Genomic DNA, 23,906 nt, shown 5'->3' with positions numbered 1-23,906 from the left:
GCAACTGCACGGCTCAGGTGGGGCACTGCTGAGAGTACTGCATGTCCCAGAGGTATGCTTAGTCTGTACTAGAAATTGGTATCTTAGTGGTGTGGATCCAGTCCTCTGGAATTGGTTACCAACTGGAATTAAACAGGTGCCCAGCATCGTGATTTATGGATGCCTACTGAAGACTGTTTGTTTCACGTTTTTCCTGAGACGTGACCTAGTCATATATGAAATACTAAGTGTAAATCCACACTAATGGTTTCCTTGTTTTAAGAATTTGTATTCTTTGTATTTTATTGTTGCTGTACATTGCTTTGGTGTCCTTTGACTTGTCAAGCAGTTCATAAATTTGTAAAATAAATAAATGTCAGTCCACTGATTTCAGAGGGCCTGCTCTTGAGTATGACTTTTATCACCCCATGCTAGGAATTGCTAGGAAAGGAATAGAAAGTAATTGAAACAGCCAGTGTTTTAGTGCCCATATGTGACACTATGTTGCAGCTACCTTTTGAAATACTGTGTGCAATTCTTGTCACTGTTCCAAAAATGGCACCCTATAATTTTTTTTAAAAAGATATTTGAAATTATCTCAGGTGGTTGGCGTACTTTCCCGGTGAGGAAAAGGGAACATGTTTAGAAAAAGTGGATAGAGAAAAGTTTTTATCCTCTCTCAGAACACTAGAACTCATGAACATGCAGTGAAGCTGAATGATGGAAGATTTAGGACAGATGAAGAAAGTCCTTCACGCAGCACATAGTTAAGCTGTGGCACTCACTCTCACAGGAGACAGTGATGGCCACCAAGTTGGATGGCTTTAAAAGAGGATTAGAAAAATTCATGGAAGAGAGGACTATCAATGGCTTCTACCCACGATGGCTCTGCTCTGCCTCAACAGTAAAAAGTTAAAGGGACCCCTGACCATTAGGTCCAGTCGTGACCGACTCTGGGGTTGCGGTGCTCATCTCGCTTTATTGGCCAAGGGAGCCGGCGTACAGCTTCCAGGTGATGTAGCCAGCACGACTAAGCCGCTTCTGGAGAACCAGAGCAGTGCACAGAAACGCCGTTTACCTTCCCGCCAGAGTGGTACCTATTTATCTACTTGCACTTTGACGTGCTTTCGAACTGCTAGGTTGGCAAGAGCAGGGACCGAGCAACGGGAGCTCACTCCGTGGCGGGGATTCGAACCGCCGACCTTCTGATCGGCAAGTCCTAGGCTCTGTGGTTTAACCCACAGCGCCACCCGCGTCCCACCTCTACAGTGGGAGGTAGTAAAGCTTCTGAATGCCAGGGGAGAGAGCTCTTGTGCTCCACTCCTGCTTGCAGGATATTTATAGAATTTTGCATGGTGGAAATGAAGGATAAAGAAAGAATTTTCTCCCCTCCCTCTCTCATAATTCTAGAACGTAGGTTCCTCCATTTAAATGGACTGGCAGTAGATTTAGGAGAGAGGAAAGCACTTCTTCACCCAACACAGGACGGATTCGTGGAATTTGCTGCCACAAGATGTGGAAATGGGCATGAGTTTCTTCTCCAAAGGGAGCGCTGAAATGTCTTGAAGTCAACACTTTGTTTTGCGATGTGCTGACAACATCTGTGCACATCTGTTAGCACAAGACGTGGAGCATGACTGTGAAATTGCCGTTTGGAGAATAGGCAGCGCATTGCCAATTAGATGTATTTAGGGGAATGTCAAGGCTGAATTGACACCATTTCTTATGGTCCTAGGAATTGTGTGCGTTTGAGTTTTTAGCCTTGGTTCTGTCAGGAAATGAACTCCCTGTGCAGAATTTAAGTAAGCAGCTTGTAAGCTAACGGGAAATGTGATTATAATCTATCTGTCGGGTATTTTATATGGGTGTTCTCAAAGCAAATCAAATTGCAATATTCTTTTTTGGCTTTCAAATGTAATGGTGTCGTCGTTTCCTGCATATTGATTGTTTGATTGGTACCTGCCTCCCCCTGCTTCATTGATGCAGTTTAATGTATATTCCTGTAACCTTCCTCTGTTTTTATAGAACAATCACAATTGAGCTATGAGGCATTAAAGTGCATTTCGCAGTTCAGTTTTCCAATGTCTCTTGTCTAAACGCACACCGTTCCCCAGCCCCCTGATATTTTTGCCATTGCAAAGATTAAATATCAGATTGGTCACTTTTCCTGGAAATTCACATTATTTATAGTCTGTGGAGACTAGCCATTTTCCCCCACAGAGATTTTGCTGTAGGTTTAGATCATGGGGTGGGGGGAGAGAGATGCTTTCATTGGTCTAGCCCGGACTTTACAACACTTTACATCACTTGGGGACCAGTTGGAGATGGAGGTTTTTCTGTGGCACCTCCTACTTGGGAGCTAGCATCCCCACCCAAAAGGCTGCTCCTATACATGCAGAGCATGTTTACGGTTGCTTGGAGCACCAGATGTCCCTTAACGAGGAACCAAAAACTATGTAGTTTGGCCGGCTTACCCCTCCTTTCCAAGGAAATGGGTGTACACTTAGCTTGGTTGTATTGCAGAAGCACAAACACATTATTTCAGACAGTATGTAATGCACCTCTCCTCAATAGGAAGGGGACGCATCAGGACATTTTGGACTTTTCAGTTAAGAACAAAAGGCAAGTAAGAGGTGACGTGATCGAGATACATAAAAATATGCATGTTGTGCAGAAACCGGACAGAGAAAAGCCTTTTTCCCTCCCTCACGGTACTAGAATTTGTGGACATCCAGGGAAGGTGAACGTTGGAAGATTCGGGGCAGACAAAAGAAACTGCTTCTTTGCAAAACACGAGTTAAGCTGTGGACTTTGTTTCCACAAGTGGTAGTGCTGGCTGCAAGGTGGATGGTTTTTAAAAGAGAACTAGACAAAGTAATGGAGGGCAAGGGTCTCAGTGGCTACTAGCTGCAATGACTAGACTCTACCTCAACCGTCAGAGGCAGCTAGATTCTGAATACCAGCTGCTGGAAATCACAGCCGGGGAGAGTGCTGTTGTGCTCAGGCTGTGCTTGCTTCCAGGACAGCTAGGGTTGCTGTGTGTGGGTCTCTGCATGGGGCCTTAACACACGAGGGATTTATTCCCAGAAAAGCATCATTGCAGCCATCCACAACCTATTGCCCACCAAATATGGTTGGATTCCAACGCCTATCATCCCTAGCATGGCAAACTGTCAAGGGATTATGGGAGTAATAACAATAATAATATATTCATATCCTGCCCATCTGGCTGGGTTTCCCCAACCACTTTGGGCAGCTCCCAACAGAATATTAAAAATATGATAAAACATCAAACATTTTAAAAGTCCCTATACAGGGCTGCCTTCAGATGTCTTATAAAAGTCAGATACTGTAGTTGTTGATTTCTTTGACATCTGATGGGAGCATGTTCCATAGGGCGGGCGCCACTACCAAGAAGGCCCTCTGCCTGGTTCCCTGTAACTTCGCTTCTCGCAGTGGGGAAACGGCCAGAAGGCCCTCGGAGCTGGACTTCAGTGTTGTGGTCCAGAGACATCTGGAGGGCACCAGGTTGGAGAAGGCTGTATTGAAAAACGTAGCAAGAAAAAAATGCATGCAGTAGATTGGTGTAGATGTCAACAAAACTAGTTGAGAATATGAAAGCACTACAATCAAAGGTACCTCTTGAGAATATTGTTTTCTAGGAAAGTAACCAATTGCCTCTCATGATGCTTCCTCTCCTCTCCCCCCTTCCTTTTTCCATTTCAGATAACAGTGATTTAATTGCCTGCACTGTGATCACAAAAGATGGCGGTCAAGTCCAGAGGTTTCTGGCAGTGGATATTTACCAAATGAGTTTGGTGGAGCCAGACGTTGCCCGCTTAGGCTGGGGAGTGGTGAAGTTTGCAGGTCTTCTCCAGGTGAGTGTAAAAAGATGGTAAGGTTTAAACCAGCAAGTATCATGAATCAAACCTTGTGCTCTAGGGGGATGAGGCATCAAAACAAGGTGCATCCTTGGTCACCAGTGGTGAACAAAGATTGCCTTAAGGCAGTGAGGCACAAGCCTTACTCCCAAGTTGAGCAAAACCACTCTGCCTTGCTACCTTTCTCCTGCAAGCGGAGGGGTTTGGGGCAGACACAGGACCTTCTGAATTGTTTGCGTGGCATTCACTGAGTGGTAGAGCATCTACTTTGCATGCCGGATGCCCCAGGAAGGGCTGTGAAAGACCCCTGCCTGTATCCCACAAAAGCCTTTGCCAGGCCCGTGTATACAATGCTGTTCTGGATGGACCCAATGGTCTGGCTCAGCTTACTGGGGTAATAGGCAGATTACTTCATTGAGGCTTGTCCCAGCAAAATGTATTTATAATATTAATAATAATTTATTATTTATACCCCGCCCATCTGGCTGGGTTTCCCCAGCCACTCTGGGCAGCTTCCAACAAAGTATTAAAACATTATCTGTTAAACATTAAATACAGTGGAGTTTATGTCTTACCTTGTGTGTCGCAGAACATGTGATTTAAATACTACTACTAGGGATACATTTTCAGAACGGGGTTCTGTGAGAAAGCATTTCTGCAATGTACGGAAGTTCCTTTCTGCAACACTTCCCTCCCTGTCAGAGTAATATTCATTGCCTTTGCTGCCTTGGCTACCTTAACGGAAAACTCTTCGTTCCACATAAGTTCATTAGTAACAATGAATGCCACAAATGCGATATCAGGCATACTTGACCGTTTCAAAGCTTTGTTTACTAAACACATGTAAAATGAATGTGCCAAATTAGATCACTCTCCACGGCATTAGAAGAAATTTTCCAGTGCAAACTGGACATTTTCAGGTGCAAGTTGGCCCGATTTGCATAGGGATTTTTTCCCAGGAAACCCACTGCACTGCATGCACTGCTTGACACCGGTTCTGACCCATGCAAAAGCTGCCTCTCTCCCCCCCCCCCCCGGTGGGGTCAGCTGTGAGTAATGATTTGGAGACAGCACAGATGTTGAGGAGAGTTGCCTATAAGACTGTACAGCAATGCTAGGAGGCTTCCTGGAAACATCATCTGGTGCAGACATTGCTGAACTCCAACTCCCATCTGCCTAGGTCAGCATGGCCAGTGCTCATGGACGATGGGATTTGTAGTATAACAACAGTGTCAAATGTTCCCCATCCCTCGTTTAGCGGATCCCAAAGAAGCTGGCGGATCCATCTCTCAGCTGGACTTTGAGGAGTGGTTCCCACTCAGAAAATTCCTCTTAATCCTAGGCATACTCAGCTGGGAGTCAGACTGACACAGCTAAAACAGGTCGAGTCAGGACTCATTTCATATGAGGCTTGGCTGGAACCTCAGTCTCTGTGCTGGTTGCATCTGTGCCTGTGTTTTGGCAAGGAATCTCCTTGTCCTCAATGTCCCTTCCTTTTGAGATGCTGAAATGTGAAGCAGCCTGAGCCACACCACTCAGTCTGTCTAGCCCGTCTACATTGAAAGATGCTGCTAGACAAAGGCCTTGCAGGAGGGGGGGGGTCTTACCCAGCCCTGCTATGGGAGACGCTGGTAAATGGGACCCTGACCCCCTCCTACATTGAACATTTTGAGCTCTGCCATTGAGCTGTAGTAGAGCCCATCCAGTTCTGTTCTCTCATACCTTGCTAGGCTCCAACTTTATCCTTGGGTGAGCATGGTGCTGTGGCAAGAAACTGGGTCTTAATTCTATCTCTGCCATAAACATTCTTCTCTACTTTCCCACCTCCACCTCAGGATATGCAGGTGACCGGAGTGGAAGACGACAGCCGTGCCCTGAATATCATCATTCACAAGCCAGCCTCCAGCCCCCATTCCAAGCCTTTCCCCATCCTTCAGGCCACCTTCATCTTTTCGGATCACATCCGTTGCATCATTGCAAAGCAGCGCTTGGCAAAGGGCCGCATCCAGGCTCGGCGTATGAAAATGCAAAGAATAGCAGGTAACTCTCGCTCTCCGGATAAACGTACCGTGTTTCCTTGCCGCTTGTAAAGTTGCATTGCTTTACACTGGGGAAAGGGAACCTCGAGACCAGGTTACACCTCTCGCCAGCCCTTCTTTGCACCCTCGTTGGGTGTGTGTGTGCCTGGCTGGAACACGTCATTGAACTCTGATTATGTTGCTTTGCTCCCTGGACGGAGGGGGATAGAAAGGGTTGGGTGAGTAGAGACCTGTCTCCTTGTAGGAAAGTAAAATTTACATTCATTGTTCCGCCTGCTTTCGCTTCTGGCCTTGCCCACCACTGGCATGTGGACTCTGAAAGGTTGCGCAGAAGAGAATGCTTTTGTAGGGATGAAAAAGGCCCCTTATCCCTGATTTCCGGCTTGGTAACTGAAAGCAAAGCTGCGGGAGGCAGTGGAAGACAGGAGTGCCTGGCGTGCTCTGGTCCATGGGGTCACAAAGAGTTGGACACAACTAAACGACTAAACAACAACTGAAAGCAAGCATTGTATAGAAAAGGAGAACAATGTTGCGTACATGGTAAAAGTCTATACCTGTAACAGCCATAGTAGTGCTCTGTTCATACCCGCAAGCTTAAGTTATTTACTCATATGCTGTTGCACAACTACGTTCACTTTAGTGGGATTTGCACAAGAGGACTGCCAGTGAACTTTGAACCTGCTCCCCGCTTGCTGTGCTGCCCTTAACAGCCCCCAAATCTGCTGCCCGGCATTCAAAAAATAAAAGTAAAAACAGCAATAAACTTAAAACATGTACCATCATTCTACATGTCCATTAATTTCAATGGGCCTACTCTGAGTAGGACTAGCATGGGATACATGCTAGCATTGGTTGCAGCGTTAACATCATTAGTTTTGGAAACTTCCAAAAACGCTCAGCATTGATTCTCCAGTACCAAAAGACACTGCAAAATTGTCATCTTCCTCATAATCAAAAGTTGGCTTTTTCCAAAAATTTGTTCCCTCCCAATTATGTACTGTTTTGTTTGTTCTTGGCAACTGTCTTGTAGCAAACGCAAGGGTGATGCGGGAAGCCTGTGTCCCTCCAGATGTATTTTTTGGCTGGCTCCAATTCCCGTCAGTTCAGGCCAGCGTGGCTTGTGGTCAGGGATGAGCAGTCCTGTAGCCCATCTGCACCTGCAGGACACCACATTCCCCATCCCAGATCGGAGTGAATTCTTCCCATCAAGTGTGATAATATCAAAACTCCCATTCCGTGGAAAGATTGCAACAATCTGAATTCGGAGAATTGCCACAGCTGCAAGGGCCATTTATTTCTTTATTTATCGTCTATCTATCTATCTATCTATCTATCTATCTATCTATCTATCATCTATCTATCACATTCCAAGGAATAAAACATGTATGAAACAGTTACATATAGAAAAACAGTTAAAATACTTGCAAACACAAAAGCAGTTAACCTTTTTTTACAGATAGAAGCTTTAAAAAACATTTAAAACAACAGCAGTACGTACGTAAAACATGTTGCAGATCTAGTGCAGAGATACCAACTGGGGGATAAAGATCTCCATTTAGAAAGCTTGTTACATTTTGGTAACCCAGGGATAGGGAGTCTGTAGTCCTCCAGATGTTGTTGGACTACAACTCCCATCATCCCCAGGCACGGTTTTGACAAGCTGAGTTACCAGGTTCTTCAGCTGATGTAGATTTTGAAATGTGCCTTGTTTAAACCCAGCTCTCCTAGACCTTCCGGTCCAGCCTTCAAATGAAGTGATGGGCTTTGGACATAGCTCAGCTTCTGCATCTCAGCACCTGCCGTTCCGGTTTTACGACCAAGCCCGACGTGGCAGCTGCGACCCTACTGTACAACGCTCCGTGTTTGCGTCTGTCGACAAGGTCCCAGGTAAGCCCTTCCTGGCTGGCACACTTTAAAAAAGGTCCTCTGTCATGAGATAATCAGCACCGTGGGAGAGAGAAGCTTGTGCCAACGCAGATTAGTGGTTTGATTTCTCTTGCTGTTGCTGCTGCTGCAAATAAATAATAAGGGTTAATATAATTTTAAACTCTAAAGCATTATAGAAATACAATGCGTTCCACATATGGCATTTATAATCCTGCAGGATAGGTGAGTAATATGTTTCAGGTGGGAGAAGCAAAGGCAGAAAGGGAGAAACTTGCCCATGACCCCCCAAAGTTTATACCAAAAGCGAGATTCAAATCTGCACATACTCCTTCATAGCTTAAGCCAGCTTTGCCAATCTGGTGTCACCCATGAACTTCAGCCAGCACAGTTTGAATGCGTTTCTTGATACTTTGAAGGAAGTGTATTGCAGGGCAATAAATAAAACCTAGCTCTCGTTGCCAAAAGGAAAGCCCATCTTTATTTAGCACATCTATGGTAGGATTGCAAGAGATGGAAAAGTGTTTATCTTTAAATCTCAGCCCCAACAATTAAACCAACTCAGCCTTTAGCTGAGTTCTTGACCAGTTAAACCAATTAAAGCTTGCAGCCCTCGCAGAAAAAAGATATATTAAGTACTGAAGTTAGCCTAATTCAAATTCAGAACAGTTGAAGTTGTTTCCCCAAATCAGCTGCAAGTTGGCTGCGTTCATGTGTGTGTACCGAGCACATAAAATCACAAAAAAGATTGAGAACAGTACATTTGCTTATAGAGGTCACGGCAGCCATCGCGTGGAAACTGTGCCGCTCTCGGCTTTCTGCTGATTAAGTTACGACGGGGTGGAGCAACTTCTACCATCTATTTGTGATTTTATGTTGTAACCACCCTGAGACCCGCAGGTATGGTGCAGTTTACAAATTTAATTAATAATAATAATAATACATAATTCTTCAAAACCTTCTGGAGGCTGCCTGTCAGCAATGAGTGGGAGCAGGTGCAAACGCGGGTGGACCAAGGAGTGTGACTCTTAACCGTTCGCACAGTAGCCTACATCCCAGGCGTGCAAGTCGGCCACACACACGCCCTCTCCCCATCCTCCACCCAGGCATATAAGGGGAATTACCAGAACATTTCCCAGCCAGGGAAAAGCATTCAAAGAGAGTAACAAACAGGTTTGGCAAGGGGTTGCAGTCTAGGGAGAGGAGCACGTGGTGTGGGGCGAATCTGAGGGGCCAGATAGAGAAGCCCAGAGACCCACATTTGCCTGCAAGCCTCTGGTTCTCCCACCCCTGGTTTAGGGTAAAACTTTGCCCTAAATCTTTAATCATGCCTGAGAACTGGCACAGATGAAGACGACATCCTGGATGTGTTAAGACGTGCTGGGTTTCCTTGAAGTAATAACCTCTTTCTTTCCTCCTGTGTCAATCCACCTTTTGGTTTTGTTCCCTTTACGTGCAGAATTTGTACCTAGTGCTGTGCAGCGAATTTTATTTATGTTCTAATCCCACGCGTTCATCTTCTGGTATCTCAATCCAGTAACCTCTCAAACCACATTTACTTGGGAGTTAGCCCCATTTTCTTGCGCTTGGGGGGTGGGGAGTATGCCTAGGATAGCACTGTTAGATTTCTGTCCCATTGGCACCTTATAACTCTGTGTCTCCCCCTTCCTTTCTTGTTTTTTAATTCCTATTCCCGGCAAGGACTGTCATTTCTGCATTGCTACATAAACATTGCATAGTCCTGGATTAAATTTGATTTTAGCCTCGTAGCGCTAGGTTGCCAGTGCTGCAGTGCAGCCTTTGTATATTATTTGTGTATTTACCCAGGACACTATCCCTTTCTCATGCAGGGCTGCTCTTATCACCAACTGCCCTGTTGAAAGGATCCTGGTGACATTTTATAACATTGATTTTGTTTATTTTACTTTTTATTTTTATTTTTATAATCATATTTATTAAAATTTCCAATAAAAACAGAATAGAAAAAATAGAGAAGATAAAGAAAAGAAAGAAGAAGAAAGACCAATTTTAAACCCTTATTTTCATAACCTTCTTTCTGGGACTCCCTCCTTCCCCTCCCGACTGTATTCCCCTTTCCCTAAGTTGATTCCACAAGTTCTCATTCCCAATTTAAACCTAATATGTTATACCTATTAGCCAATTTAAATTACAATCTTAACAACACTCCTCATCTTTAACAAAATAGAACAAAGATTTTCCCCCCAAGATCAGCCCCGTTTCCTTCCACGAATTCCCCTTTTTTCCCCAAAACATATTAATTCAAAATACCAAAGTTATATAGAAAGATAAAAGATAGAAGATAGAAGAAGATTCCAAAAGTTGGTTACATAGCCTTTGGATTCTAGAGTTCCCCCTCCCTTCCCCAGTTTGGATTCCCCATGTCCATCAGTCTGTATGTTGTCGGCCTGGAGGTCTCAAGTCCACAGCCAAATTTTCCTCAATCCATCTTGCCGGTATTCTTTGAATTTGCTTGTTTTGATAATGTTTAATTTCAAAACTCCAGTCTAATAGAGGCCTTTAATTTCCCTTGGTCGTTGTTGTTCCTCCCATTGTTCTTTCCGTGGCGTAGTTGGTCCTTTGCTCTTTTGTTTCTTACTTTCTCAGGTTTCTGTCTTGTTCAGCTGCAAAACCATTCTTATTCTGAAATCTAGTATCTCTACAGAGGTTTGTTATTCAGGAGCAAAAACTTACGTCCAGTTCCTACCTTACTTCAATAGAAAGATTCTATTGTGTTGTCACCTCTGTAGACAAAACAACATTTCAGTTTTGCTACTTTCCCAGGAGCTAAGACCAGTACACATCCCAGAGTAGTTTTCCACATACGCCACTTGTAATGTCTCAAAGCCCCTCTAGGGGGGTTGCTGTAACTTTATGTCCTCTAATCCAAAAGTCAAGTTGTTATTTCTTTTCCCCCCCGACATTTTGTGTCCATATTTATATCCAATTGTATCAAAATTAACCAGCAAAATGCTTGTAACAAAGTCCTCTTTGTATTCTCAAGATTTGACAGCTACTTTGACAGCTGTCAAACTCTCCATCTCTCTCCGCCAGGTTCTCCGAATCGCCCCGGTTCCCAGGGGGGGGGGGTTGCCTTTTCCCTCTCACCCTCGACTTTTCTCCTCCAGCACAATTCTTGTAGTATCCCATCGTGGAATTGATATTTTTTGTCAACAATAAACTTCTGAATCGATCTTGGTTTCTCAGTCCTTGTTTTAGCATGTTTACAATCAGGGAGGGGACTGACTTCCTTTTTAGATCCCCCCCGCTCGTGCCGAATCCGAAAAAAATTCCTTTTTTTCTCCTTTTGTACCCGGTTACCCAATTACTCACGGGTTGTTGTTAAATGTCCAAATTTCCAATAGAAGAAGCCAGCGCTCTCCGACGAATGGCATGCGGCTGCGCTCGGCAGGGGAAGCGATAGACTCACAGTACCACGCTGCTCCCCGGCACCCGATCCGTAGCCTTTAAAAAGGCTCCTTCACGAGTCGGGAGGGCGCTGACGGTACCAGCCGAGTCCCCATGTCCACGGGCTCCGTGCCCATGGTTTTTGAGGGTCCCCGCGTCGCCGGCGCGGTAGGACCCAGCCCCTGCCGAGCAGACTCCCTCCGGAGCTCGGAGGGAGTCCGCCATTCGGCGATGGCGCCAACCCGGAAGTCTTTATTTTACTTTTTTAAAGTAGCTTAACACTATTTGTAAACTGCCTTAAAAGGATTTGTATATTAAAATGCAGGATATAAATATTCTTTCCCCTGATATAAATATTTTTTATAATAAATCAAAAAGAATTTTGGTGTTGGGAGGAACCTAGAGGGTCATCGAACCTCCTGGCTGGGATGTGTCATTGTTGAGTGTGTGTGTGTGTGAATGTGTTTAGGTTAATTGAGGTGCAGACATGTGTTAGTAGATGTGGATATTGAGCGACTATACTGAGTGAACGAAATTCTGTGTTTTGGAGCTTGATATATTTTATTATTTATGGAGGTTGATCGTTTCCCACACTGCATTCAATCTTTAATATATTACATAGTCTTTTTTACTTTGTAAGCTGCTTAATTATCTTTTCTGATGAAAAGGGGTGCATAAATACTTTAAATAATAATAATAAGCGTTCTTTTTATATTGTGTACGAGTATGTGGGGTTGCTTGGCATAGATCCTGGATTTGCATAATTTTGTGACATTTCCTGTGTTTCCAATCTGTATTGCATCCTGGGCAGAGTAAAAGTTTTGTAAAGGCTATTAGGTAGGCATGGCATTGAGAAAGCGGACAGAGAGAAGTTTTATCCTTCTCTCTTGATGTTAAGAGCCCAAAACCATCAAATGAAGCTGGTGGGAGATTCAGGACAGACTAAAGGATGGAGTGCACACCTGAACTGTGGAATTCACTGCCACAAGATATAGGGAATTAGGTAAAATAATGGAGCATGCAGCTATTGATGGCTACCAGTCGTGACTGCTGGCATTGGAGGCTGTATGCCTCTGTCGCTGGGGACTGCAAGCAGAAGAGGGGTATTTTCTGATATTCTGCTTGTGGGATTTCCAGAGGCCACTGGTTGGCTGCTATGGGAGCAGCTCTGGACTACATAGGCCTTTGGTCTGATCCAGCAGGGCTCTTCCTCTTTTAAGTTCTGACTTGTTTTGCAGAAGAGGTTTCAATGTCAGCATTGCTTCCAGTGAAGCCCTACCCTGAGCTATGGTGGCACCTGGAGGAGTGATTTATACATGGTCACCTCGGTAGAAGGCCTGGTCCCTTTCTGCTCTGCTCTAGAAACATTTATTCAAGGATATGGGACTGAGAAGAGGGAGCCCACGCCCCTTTCCCCAGTGATCGGTTTTACTCCTCAGGCCAAACCTGCAGGAGAGTAAGCCAGCAACTTGCACTTTTTAAACTTGTGCACGTTCAGCTTTCTGTGTGTGGCATAAAATAAAATAAAAACTAAAAAAAGGGGCAGGAAAAATGACTGGCAATCCCACCTGCCATTGAACCCAACGGGTTTTGACTATACAGTAGTGCCTCGCAAGACGAAAAGAATCCGTTCTGAGAGTCTCTTTGTCTAGCGGTTTTTTCGTCTTGCGAAGCAAGACCATTGACGGATTAGCGGATTAGCGCTATTAGCGGCTTTTAGCGCCTTATCGGCTTAGCAGATAAGCGGCTTAGCGGCTTAGAAAAGGGGGGGGGGAGGGAAAAAACCAGCAGGAACTCGCAAGACATTGTCGTCTTGCGAAGCAAGCCCATAGGAAATTCGTTTTGCGAAGCACCTCCAAAACGGAAAACTCTTTCGTCTAGCGAGTTTTCCGTCTTGCGAGGCATTCGTCTTGCGGGGCACCACTGTACATGATTTTGGTTTTAGGCACAATCCCAGGAATGTAACCCCCGCCTAAGTTGCTGGCCTACTGTGTCATACATCCCACAAATTGATCCTGCAGCAAGCATCTGAGTCACAGACTTGAGCTACGTTCAGGTGCAGCTGCTGTTTTAGGGCCTGCCTTGAGCCGAGAGACGCGCTGGTGTCAGGATGCCCTCCGTCCCGCCAGATCCAATGTGTAGCGAGCTGTGTGCACTGTTAGCTTCTGCTGGTTTCTTTCAGCAGAAGTGACTCTGGCCTTTTTTAGGAGGAGGAATGTTGCATTAGCCTAAAATAAAAGTCAAGATTGCTGTTAACTTTCGTTCCTGCATTTGTATTCCACCTTGTCTCCAGTAAGCTCAAGGTGATGTACATGGCTCTTCCTCCTCCAGATTTATCCTCCCAAGAACCATGTGAGCTGAGACTTGGTGGTTATTTGGTGGTCTTCATGAATTGTAGAGATTGGAGACCTGGTCTCCCGGATCCACCTTCTGCTTCAGATTTGGGGTGTAACTGGAACAGGAAGTGGCAATGTCCAGCCACAGTGAGGTCTGGCAGTTCCCCACCTGCAGCGGGTCTGCTAACCCTTCACCAAGGTCAGAGATGACCCCCCCCCTTCCTGCAGCGTGCATCTCACCAGTGCTGCAACTGGTGACTTGACACCTGCATTTTTGAAGCTCAGCTTTCCCCATTTCCTCTGTGATTTGAAAACCCATCTTTCCTGATCCTTTCTCTATAGAGTTTTTTTGAGGAGGAGAGTTGTGGCATGGTGTCCACTTGGCACTGCAGGAGGGGCAGTTCTGATAAAGGCTTAGTTGTACTGCTGCTTTCTGAACCAAGGCATGTACTTCTCAGTCCTGGGTGAAAGGGACTGACAGCTTCAAACGTAATGTCTACGCTGCTGGCAAGTGCTCTTTGAGAGATAAATTAGCGTACCTAGCTGGTTTAAGCTGTCAACTGAAGCCATGAGTGATGTGACACAGTGGAACCATGGAAAAAAGCGCAGAGCATGATAACTGGATGAAAAAAAAAAGACTTCTTAAGAAGCCTGGGGGGGGGGGTTGCAGCTCTTCAGGCTTCACAAATATGCTTGAAAATGTGTGGGCAGTGTTTGCTGAAAGAAGCCAGAGGAGCAGCTGAATCATGATTTTGGTGAACTAAGTCGTAGCAGGTGGGGTGGGTGTCTTCAGTCTCTTTGCCTTTGCCTTGAGACTAGCAAAACCAGACGAAATGTATGCAAACTGAAAGCTGTGCAACTTTGCAGCTCGGATACAGGCTGCAGATTTCAGTTTTTTGTCCTGGCCCAGAACTTCAACTTTAATTTGCACATCACTTGTGCACAGCCCTGACAGCAGTCAACAGCCCGGTCCAGACCCTAACCTGCCTGGCCCAACAAAACATGATTTAGGGATGGAAACAGGCAAGGTACAGTACTCTTGCACCTCTATCCTCCTCCTGCAGCCGAGCACTTTTCTCATTTGTTAAACCAAAGTTTTCCACGTTATGTCCAAAGTGATAAACCATGGTTTAAGCCCGTGGTGGGTAACCTCCAATTTCCAGTCTTGCCTATTGGTTTATTGGTTTATTTATAAGCATTGATAAACGTCTTAATACTTCAAAAATCTCCAAGTGGTCCTAAGTTGAAGAGGTCCTAATTTGGCCCACGAGGACATTTTCCGCAAACCACTTGCCACCTGCCAATGTGTAAGAAGCAACGAGCCAGGACTTGGTTCGATTGCCGAAGCGTTTTGCTCTGCACTTGCTCACAGGTTTCCTCTATCAGCCTTTCAAAAGCGTGAGAGCTAAGCGTTGGCTTAAGGAAAATCCTGCGCATAAGACTTTCCATGCCACATGGCGCATGCTTTCGGCCCATATGGGAAGGTATGGTTTAGGAAGTTGTGCCATGGTCCGAGCAGATTGATTACATGAGAGTCAATCTCTTTTGCAAGCAGGGGCACAAAAGAAGAAACTTCCCAAAAGTGACCACGCCCACCATCATCACAACCACCAACACATCTGGCTTCCTTTCTGGAGGAAGAGATAGTCGAGACAACCCGCTGTTGATATTGTTGGAGGAATTCTGCAGAGTGGGAAGAATAAATAACCGTTCTTAAAAAAAAAAGCCTGAGTGGAAAATTTGATATGTACCAGAGACTTGGAACAGTGAAAAGCACAGATTGCTTTTATTAAAGGAATTGGGCAGTGGATAAAATTGGGGGGGGGGAGGTTGGGTAAAGGCAGAGATTAGAAAATACAGATATTGGGTTATAAATTGGAGGCTGGGGACAGGGACCAGATGCAGAAAACATAGGACAGAGTTGGGATGGCACATTCTGCCTGCCTTAGCATGTGTTCTGCCGCTGAGCCGTGGGTCCTAGGCATGGCATGGGGCCATTTGGCCCACACATTGTTGCCAGTTCTGAGCCCCTCTTTAACCCTGCTGTTAACGATGCGATGATTTTAAATTGTTCCGCTGTCCTGCCCTGAGGAGTACACTCACAGCGACTTGAAGACTGGCGGGGTGGGGTGGGGGGAAATTATGTAACTAAATCTGCTACTTCGCAAGAATTTACCGAGCTGCCTGCCCGGCTGGGATACTTAAAATATCATCATTCTCATTAATTGTGATGGTGTTGCTTTTAAAGGAAAACAGTTTGAACAGGGCTGTGGCTGGGCCTGTTTTTTTTAATTGCGAACAGGAACCCTGTTGTGTTCGCAGCAGTGTTGCACAAGACTTCCACAGAAGTTATAAAAGCCACCATAATTCATCTGGCAGGTGCTTGTCAAAGTACCTTTGCACTGCCCAATCTCTACATGATATCCAAATAAGCTCTTCCGAAGAAAAGCCGGACACGGATAGAATGTTCTCTGTGTCTTTTGTGTAAGATAATAACAATTCCTGTTTCTCAATTAGCATTGCATTTCACCAGGTTTCATAACGCTTGGCTTTATGGTGTTAGGTTGCGGCGTGCTAATCACCTTTGAAGTTAACTGAAATAGCTGCCTACGTGGTCCGTGTGTTAACAGAGGTTTATTTTTCCTAGTACCCTGGAACCCGTCTGGGCTCAATCATAAACGAACAGCGCATTAATGTGGTATTTAGCAAAGCACTTATTGATCTGCCTGGGTAAAACGCAGAGGTTAATAGACAGACAGGTCACCTGGCTCCAGTTTTCTTTCTGCCTTTCTTGTGCAAGGCCACCATTAAAGAGCAGAAGATGGGCAGAGGCTGTCTTGAGCTGCTTGCTTTGGAACATACCTTACCCTGACACCATCGTCTCACTTGGCTGCGGCCATTGCTTACTGATCTCCCGCCTGTCTTCGTTGCTGTTTTTGTAACTGGGCAGCGGCACCAAGTCAAAATTCCACTGAATCGTACAGGGAACGCTTTCGTTGGCTGCTTGGCAAAAATCGTCAACGGTAGTTTTTTCAGTGTCAGAGAAAGGTACATTTAAGCCAAAGCAGAGCAACGGGGGTAAGCGTGAAGTTGGATTACCGTCATCATTCAGACAAATGGAAATGCCAGTCCTCTGTGGTGCAGGGAAAGGAGCGTTTAAGGGAAATACTGTATTTTTCTGTGTATAAGACGATGCTTTCTGCTAAAAAAAAAAAAAATAGGCAAAATTGGGTGTTGTCTTATACACACATAGTGAATGCAGAGGGGGGACGTGCAATTAATGGCAGCAGCAAGCAGGAAATTGGCAGCAGCGATTGGGCGGGTGATTGGTGGCTGCGGCAAGGCCTGCTGCCGATTGGCTGTTGCTGCGGCAATTGGGCAGGCGATTGGTGGCTGTGGCGAGGTGGGCAGGCGATTGGCGGCTGCGGCAAGTGGGTGGGCTGTTGGTGGCAGCGAGCAGGCAGACAATTGGCGGCTGCGGCAAGGTGTGCGATCGGCAGTGGCTGTGGCAAGCAATTGGGAGTGGTGGGAAGGCGGATGAGCAATTGGTGGAAGTGACCTCCCCCACCCCCAAAAAGCTAAACAACTTAATTTCTTAATTTGGGGTTTAAAAAAATAGGGGGCGTATTATACATGGAAAAATACAGTATGTTCTGCTGCTTCCAGACTGTTGCTGTTTTGCGGGTAGGATTCAGTCACTACCAGCAAATTCCAGCTGCACAGTTAAAGTGGATCTGGCAGGCTTGTGCAAGAAACCTGCTTCCAAAAAATAAATGTAAAGTAAAGTAAAGCCCGGGGAAAATGGACTGGAAAGTGCGAGGTAGGAATTGCTTGATGTGATGTCATATAACCACCCCCTTAAATCCATAATGAACCCTCGGTCAACAGTTGCCGTCATATATCCTTCTCGGAATTGTTGTGCAAACAAATCAGAATCAATGCTTAATGCTTAATACTGAGGTGGTTGGGAAGCGACTTGTATGGTGATGTGCATGAACAGAAGCGCTGAGTAGGCAGGCTCCCAGTTTCTGGGGCAGATCTTAGGGCAATGCACTGCCAAAGCCAAGGGGCTCTGTGTAGATGATTCAGGATCTGTCCCTGGAGATCCTGCCTCTGTAGGCTTGCAGCTGATAAGAAGAATTGTGCTGGAGGAAACAAAAGATGCCTTAACTCCTTATAGAAGACCATGGTGCAGATCTACCTGCTTAGAAGAATTCTGAACCATGTTTTATATTAGCCAAAAGCACCAAGCAGCCGTTTCAGTTCAAGGCTGCAAACTGGCACACTCCCTTTTTAAAAATTGATCTCTGCTGATGGGCCCCTCCTCAGATAGGAAGCAACAACTCTCCTTACCTACAAGTTGTCTCTGGTCCTGCAGATTCTGTCTCTCTTCCCCCACTCTGGTGCAACAGAGACCTCCTCTTGGGACCTTTGCCCTGCACCTAATGGACCCACCACCAGCTAGGCTTCTGGGTGATGTTGTGCATATTTCATCCACATAGCATCAGACTATGGCGCTGTGGTCTAAACCACTGAGCCTCTTGGTTTTGCCGATCAGAAGGTCAGTGGTTCAAATCTGTGTGACTGGGTGAGCTCCTGTGGCTCTGTCCCAGCTTCTGCCAACCTAGCAGTTCGAAAGCACACCACTGCAAGTAGATAAACAGGTACCGCTGTGGTGGGAAGGTAAACAGTGTTTCCGTGCGCTCTAGTTTCCATCACTCTGTTCCGTTGCGCCAGAAGCGGTTTAGTCATGCTGGCCACATGGCCCGGAAAGCTGTCTGTGGACAAATGCTGGCTACCTCTGCCTGAAGCAAGATGAGCACCACACCCCATAGTCACCTTTGACTGGACTTAACTGTCCAGGGGTCCTTTATCAGACTCTTCCCCAGGAGCCAGCTCTTATTTGGGAGATTCTGCTGCACCAGTCTGGAAGTTGCAGCGGCGTTGGGAGAACCCTATTCTGAGCCTTCTGCGTCTTCCTGGTGAGCCACAATGAAGGTGGCAAAGATCAGCTATCCGAAAACTACTGGAAGATGTTCTACAAGACAAGTCTGTTCCTGGAAGCAGTAAAAATAATCTGCAACAGGAGAGAAAATCTGTAAAAACACCCAACACCACCACATACACAGCCCAAGTTAGAACCTTCCACATTGCTGCATTCTTGGGTGTTAAAAGTTGGTGCTGTCAAGATGATTGAATGCAGAGGACCAAGCTGGCATTTAGCGCAAGAGACCAGGAGATGCCCCCCTTGGGCTCCCCTCCCATTCTTGTCAGTGAATGAACTCTTCTGAGAGTCAGCACCGCAGTGCATTTTTATGTGAGATTTAATAGGCAATTAGAGTAAAGTGATAAGGTCTAATTGCCTGCCGTTAAATTTCTTGTTTTGAAAGCCGAGGGGGTGGGAGGGGGGCATCACTTAAGCAGGAATTCTAGGGCCTATTCCAACAGCATCTTGCGTCCCCGGGATGTGACTTCCAGAACTATTCTTGCAGAAGTTATTGCCTACAATGCAGCAGGGGAAGGGCACACTCACAGACGCCACCTTTGCTGAAGGTATCCTTGCAGATTTAAGAGAACGCACAAACCTTCCTTCCTTTTTTTCTTTCTTCCATCCCATCTGCCACTGGAGAACTCCCAGCCCAGGGAGAGAGGGGGGCAGCCTGAAACCACTCTTCCAAATTTCAAACAATATTTGGCCTTAATTGATTTTGTAAGAACGTAAGAAGAAGCCTGCTGGGTCAAGCCAAAGGGCCATGGAGCTGAGCATCCTGTTCTCACAGTGGCCAAATGGATGCTTGTGGAAAGCCCATGACCGGGACCTGAGAAAAACAGCTTTCCCCCACTTGTGATTCCCAAGAAGTGTTATTCAGATGTATACTTTCTGCAGCGGTGGAGGTAACTAAAAGATGGTGGTGATGGGAGAACAGGGGTTGGAAATTATTACTATTGTCAGTACCATGACTATTATTAAAAGGTAAAGGGTCCCCTGACCATTAGGTCCAGTCGTGGCCGACTCTGGGGTTGCAGCGCTCATCTCGCTTTATTGGCCGAGGGAGCTGGTGTACAGCTTCCGGGTCATGTGGCCAGCATGACTAAGCCGCTTCTGGCGAGCCAGAGCAGCGCATGGAAACTCCGTTTACCTTCCTGCCAGAGCAGGACCTATTTACTTGCACTTTGACGTGCTTTCGAACTGCTAGGCTGGCAGGAGCAGGGACCGAGCAACGGGAGCTCACCCCGTCGCGGGGATTCGAACCACCGACCTTCTGATCGGCAAGTCCTAGGCTCTGTGGTTTAACCCACAGCGCCACCCGCGTCCCTATGACTATTATTATTATCATCTTATTTTAAATTTCATACATGCCCTCGACCACGATTTAAAAAAATCACAGCAATAAAACCAATTAATAAAACAAATGCCAATCAAGGGAACAGAGTGGGGCCTAAAAATATACAGGCAACTCCCCGCTTGCACAGGAGTTGCATTCTGGGTCCTTGTGCGCTTGTGTGGAATTGGAACCCCAATGACGGAGTCTGCAAATGCCTTGCTCCACCCCTGCCCGCCCCCATTCCAGCCTGTTAGTGATGTTTCAGTGACGCCTTTATGACGTTTCTGCGCACATACGGGTTGTGCCTAAAACGGGACTTGCCTGTATGTCTCGAGCATTGAAGGCCCAAGTAAAGAAGGGCCTATTTAGCATACCATGGAAGCCATAAAATGAAAGTCCCAAATGTACCCATTTGGGAAGGGAATCTCTCAGCTTAGGGCCCCCGCAGAGAATGCCGTCTCCAGGGCTGGCAGCACCTCTTGAACTTCTGGGGGTTGTGCAGAACTACCAAGAAGGCCCTCTCTGCCAATCTGAACGCCCAGGAGGGTCTGGAAGGCATCGGGCAGAGAGACGGAGAACATAGAATGGTGGTGGCCGGCAGAGCCCAAGAGAAAGACATGGCAGAGCCTTTGTCCCCTGTCCTAGCCCCAGCCAACCACCGAGGACTTGTGCCTGCCTGCTGCTTGCGATGCCCCCTAGTAGCCATGGATGGGGAGACAGGAGGGCTTTGCAGACTGGGGGGGCTGAGGTTTCTTCTGGCTGCTCAATATTTTTCTGTTGGGGTTTGTTGTTATCCCCACCCACTGCCTCCCTGATAGGCGCAGTGGATGTTCCCAAGAGGAACGCGTCACTTCAGAAATATAGGCACTGGTAGATGTATGAATGAAAACCTCTTTGGCAGCCTTCCATCCCTTGTTCAGAAATGATTGTTGATACCTTAATAGAGCCAAGTCACAGGATTGTTGGGAAGCTTCTTTCAGCTTAAAAGCCTTGCAGTGCCTTTTAAAAGAGCCCTGTGAACGAGAATCTTTTTAAAAAAATGAATAAATCTGGATGTCATTGATGACTGCCTTCCTCTGGGCCTGGGCAACCAGGGTTGGAAAAAAAAAAGTTTATGAATGAGATAGCAGCAAGTGGCGGCTTCAAAGAGGACAGCAGCCTTCTCTCTCCCTGCCGAATTTTGGTGGTTCCAGTTCTACTCGTTACCAACCTCGCCTTGTAAAATACACATGGGGCTCTTCGGATCCTAAATGCTGCCTGCGGGGAAGCTGCCAACTATTTACAGCCCTGCTTGAAAGAACTAATGCAGACCAATCCGGTCAGTGATTAATTCCTCCCGTCAAACTAGCAGTGTTGACTAATCAAGTACAAAACTAATGCATTTTCGGGAAGGCGCCTAGCTCAGTGGTGGAGCACATGCCTTCCAGGGGAAAGGTCCCAGGTACAACCTCTGGCATCTCCAGGTAGGACAGGCAGAGACTTGCTGCCTGAAACCCTGGAGAGCTGCTGCCAGTCAGTGCAGACAGTACTGAGTTAGGTGAACCAATGGTCTGGTTCAGTAGAAGGCAGCTTCCTATGTCCCTAAGATGGAGTGAAAGCTTCCTATTTTTCTAAGTGTGTGTGTGTGTTACCTATTGGTTCTGGATGCATCTTATACCTCTACTTTCCTTATTTTTCTCGTTCCTTGTTTATTTCCTCCAAGAGCTCTTTGATGCTATTTTTTTTTGGGGGGGGGGTCCCTCCCTCCATTGTTCAGCAAACACCCAATTCAAAGCTACTTTGGTAACCCCATGCTCACTTGCTCAAACCAATCCCTCCTCCTGCCACTGAGAGATTTACCTTCTTGCAAAACATTGCTTACCATTCCAAGAAGGGGTGGTTTGGAAGATGAATTGCCCTTGCCTTTGGACGGCCTTTGCCTTCTAAACCAGGGGTAGCCAGCGGGGTTGCTGTAGATCTTGTCATCCCTGACTACTGGCCATGCTCAAAGGGGCTGGTGGGAGTTAGAGGCTGAAAACATCGGGAGGGTACCGCTGTGGCCACCCCTGCTTTAAATCATGCGCAGCACAAGGCAGGGCCCTTCGTCTTTGCATGGTTAATGGTGAGAAAGGAGCTTCCAGAGTTTTGCAACATGTGCTTTCATGTTTTGTTAATCCAGGTGTTGTCATTCCGTTCATCAGTGTCTGGTGCTAATAGAACCAAAGCTGTTTCCTCCTTGCCGTATATTGTTTGAAAATGTTGAAAATGTACAAGTGCTTTGTTCTGAGGTTTGAACTTCCTGCTCTCGAGGCTTAGTTTGCTTCCAGTTCTTGGTTGAAACTAAGCCTCCTGTTACTGGTACCCTGTTGTCTAAAGATTCCCGTTTGCCTTCCTGTAAGTTGTTAGATAAATTTGCAGCTTGTACCTTTGCCAGGAATCACTGCTTGGATTGTGGCGTGACCTCAGAACTGCGCCTCATGAGAGAGAGAAGATCATACAAATGTTCACAATCATTGCACATCTATTCATGGAAAAAATGCTGCCTGTGTTTTAATGCTCAGAATGCAAGGTGTTTGAGGATAGATCTCGGGCGCTTGAGGGGAACGGAGTGTTTCCACCCTACTGAGTCACAAAGACACCCACATTGATCTGATTCATTATTATTTGGATTGATATTCCTCCCTATCCTGAGAGCTTAACGTACTTGTGGCTATTCCAGAATAAGACCAGGCAAGTGAATTGTACATTTTCAAACAAAGCAGTTGCTCTTGAAGGCATGGGTTTTTAAGGTAGAAAACAAATGCTTTTTTAATTCTTATGGGTCACTGACTGGTATGCTTTGGAGACGGCTGGTTGGGGATGGAAGTGTGAGTTGCGGTTTCCTTGCTCATTCCCAATTTTATGTGGCTTATTCTGATGAGAAACTGGCTCATCTTGGATGATCCAATCAACATTTACGTTGCCCTTTTCCATACGTTTTCAAAGCACATCCCATGCATCAGATAACAGCCCTGAAAGGTAGGTCACTAATAGCATCCCAGAGTTAATGATGTGGTTATGATGCTGAAAGTTGTGTACCCTTTGGCAACCTAGTGAGTTATGTGGCTGTTTTCGAGTTTCTTACCCACCTTTCACCATAAGAACCCCACATGGATTGCAGCAATATTAAAATGCAATATTAAAATCAGTGCAAACAATTTAGAAGCATGGGGGGAGAGGAAGCCAATAAGGCAGATGCAGAAGATTCATTTGCATAAATCAGAGTCCAGTCTTGCGGGTCTGGGGAAAAGCAGAGTATTTGGAAGAAGTCTGAAGCAACAGGTGGCTGTTGTTTCAAGTATGGCCGAGGAAGGGCATCCTATTATTATTATTATTATTATTATTATTATTATTATTATTAATCAACAACAATTCAGCAGAGCGGGGCAACAGCAGAACTGCCTGTTTTCAGGTCACTAAATCTTAGAGTTAGACCCACAGAAGATCTCTTGGCACAGTTGGCATCACCATTTTGCCCAAACTGAATTGAGATGGCACGGGGTGTTCATGGCTTCCAAAGTTGGCAGCTCTGACTATATTATTATTATCAGTGCTTTTTTTCGGGGGGGGGGTGTTTAGGGGTACTCTCATTTTCCTACTCATATTGAAATTCTGTCCCTCAATGAGGCCAAACCTAGATTCACAAAATGTTTAGGGGTATGTGTCCCCCTGCGTCCCCCAGAAAAAAGCTCTTCTTCTTCTTCTTCTTCTTCTTCTTCTTCTTCTTCTTCTTCTTCTTCTTCTTCTTCTTCTTCTTCCCAAGTTTAAAGAGCCCAGTCACTGTGGGGAGGGCAGCCTTAATTATCTGACTGCACTTCCCCAAGAGCCCAGCATCTTCCCATTTGCAGAGAAGGTTGCATTAGTGGAGATAGATATATAAGAGTTGCAACTTGAGCGTAGATGTTTGTTGAACCTTTCCAAAGTTCAGGCATACCAGGCCTCCTGGAACTCTCTGTCCAAATTACCGTAACAGTCTAGCTCTGGGGACCGAGGGGTTTGGTTTTGGATACTCTCCGA

The 23,906-nt window shown here is 45.9% G+C and overlaps 1 protein-coding gene across 5 annotated transcripts in view; it reads left to right on the top strand.

Annotated features, from left to right (window-relative positions):
* The window catches only part of CLEC16A (C-type lectin domain containing 16A), a 95,978-nt gene that overhangs the window by 46,469 nt on the left and 25,603 nt on the right, over positions 1 to 23,906 (top strand). For 3 of the 5 annotated variants that reach the window (XR_014001900.1, XM_081169411.1, XM_081169412.1), the window contains exons 19-21: positions 3,706 to 3,857; positions 5,696 to 5,900; positions 7,619 to 7,786. Coding sequence is in view for 4 of the 5 variants with exons in the window: in XM_081169411.1 (XP_081025537.1) it covers positions 3,706 to 3,857; positions 5,696 to 5,900; positions 7,619 to 7,786 (525 nt within the window). In the remaining variant the exon portion in view is untranslated. Of the gene's footprint in view, positions 1 to 3,705; positions 3,858 to 5,695; positions 5,901 to 7,618; positions 7,787 to 15,097; positions 15,271 to 23,906 lie in introns of those variants that run through there. The other 2 variants (XM_081169414.1, XM_081169413.1) reach the window with 2 other exon arrangements.

Source organism: Podarcis bocagei (genome assembly GCF_964188305.1).
Source record: "Podarcis bocagei genome assembly, chromosome: 14".
Lineage (NCBI taxonomy): Eukaryota > Metazoa > Chordata > Lepidosauria > Squamata > Lacertidae > Podarcis > Podarcis bocagei.
Note: the sequence above shows the minus strand (reverse complement) of the source record. Positions and strands in the feature narration are given on the sequence as shown.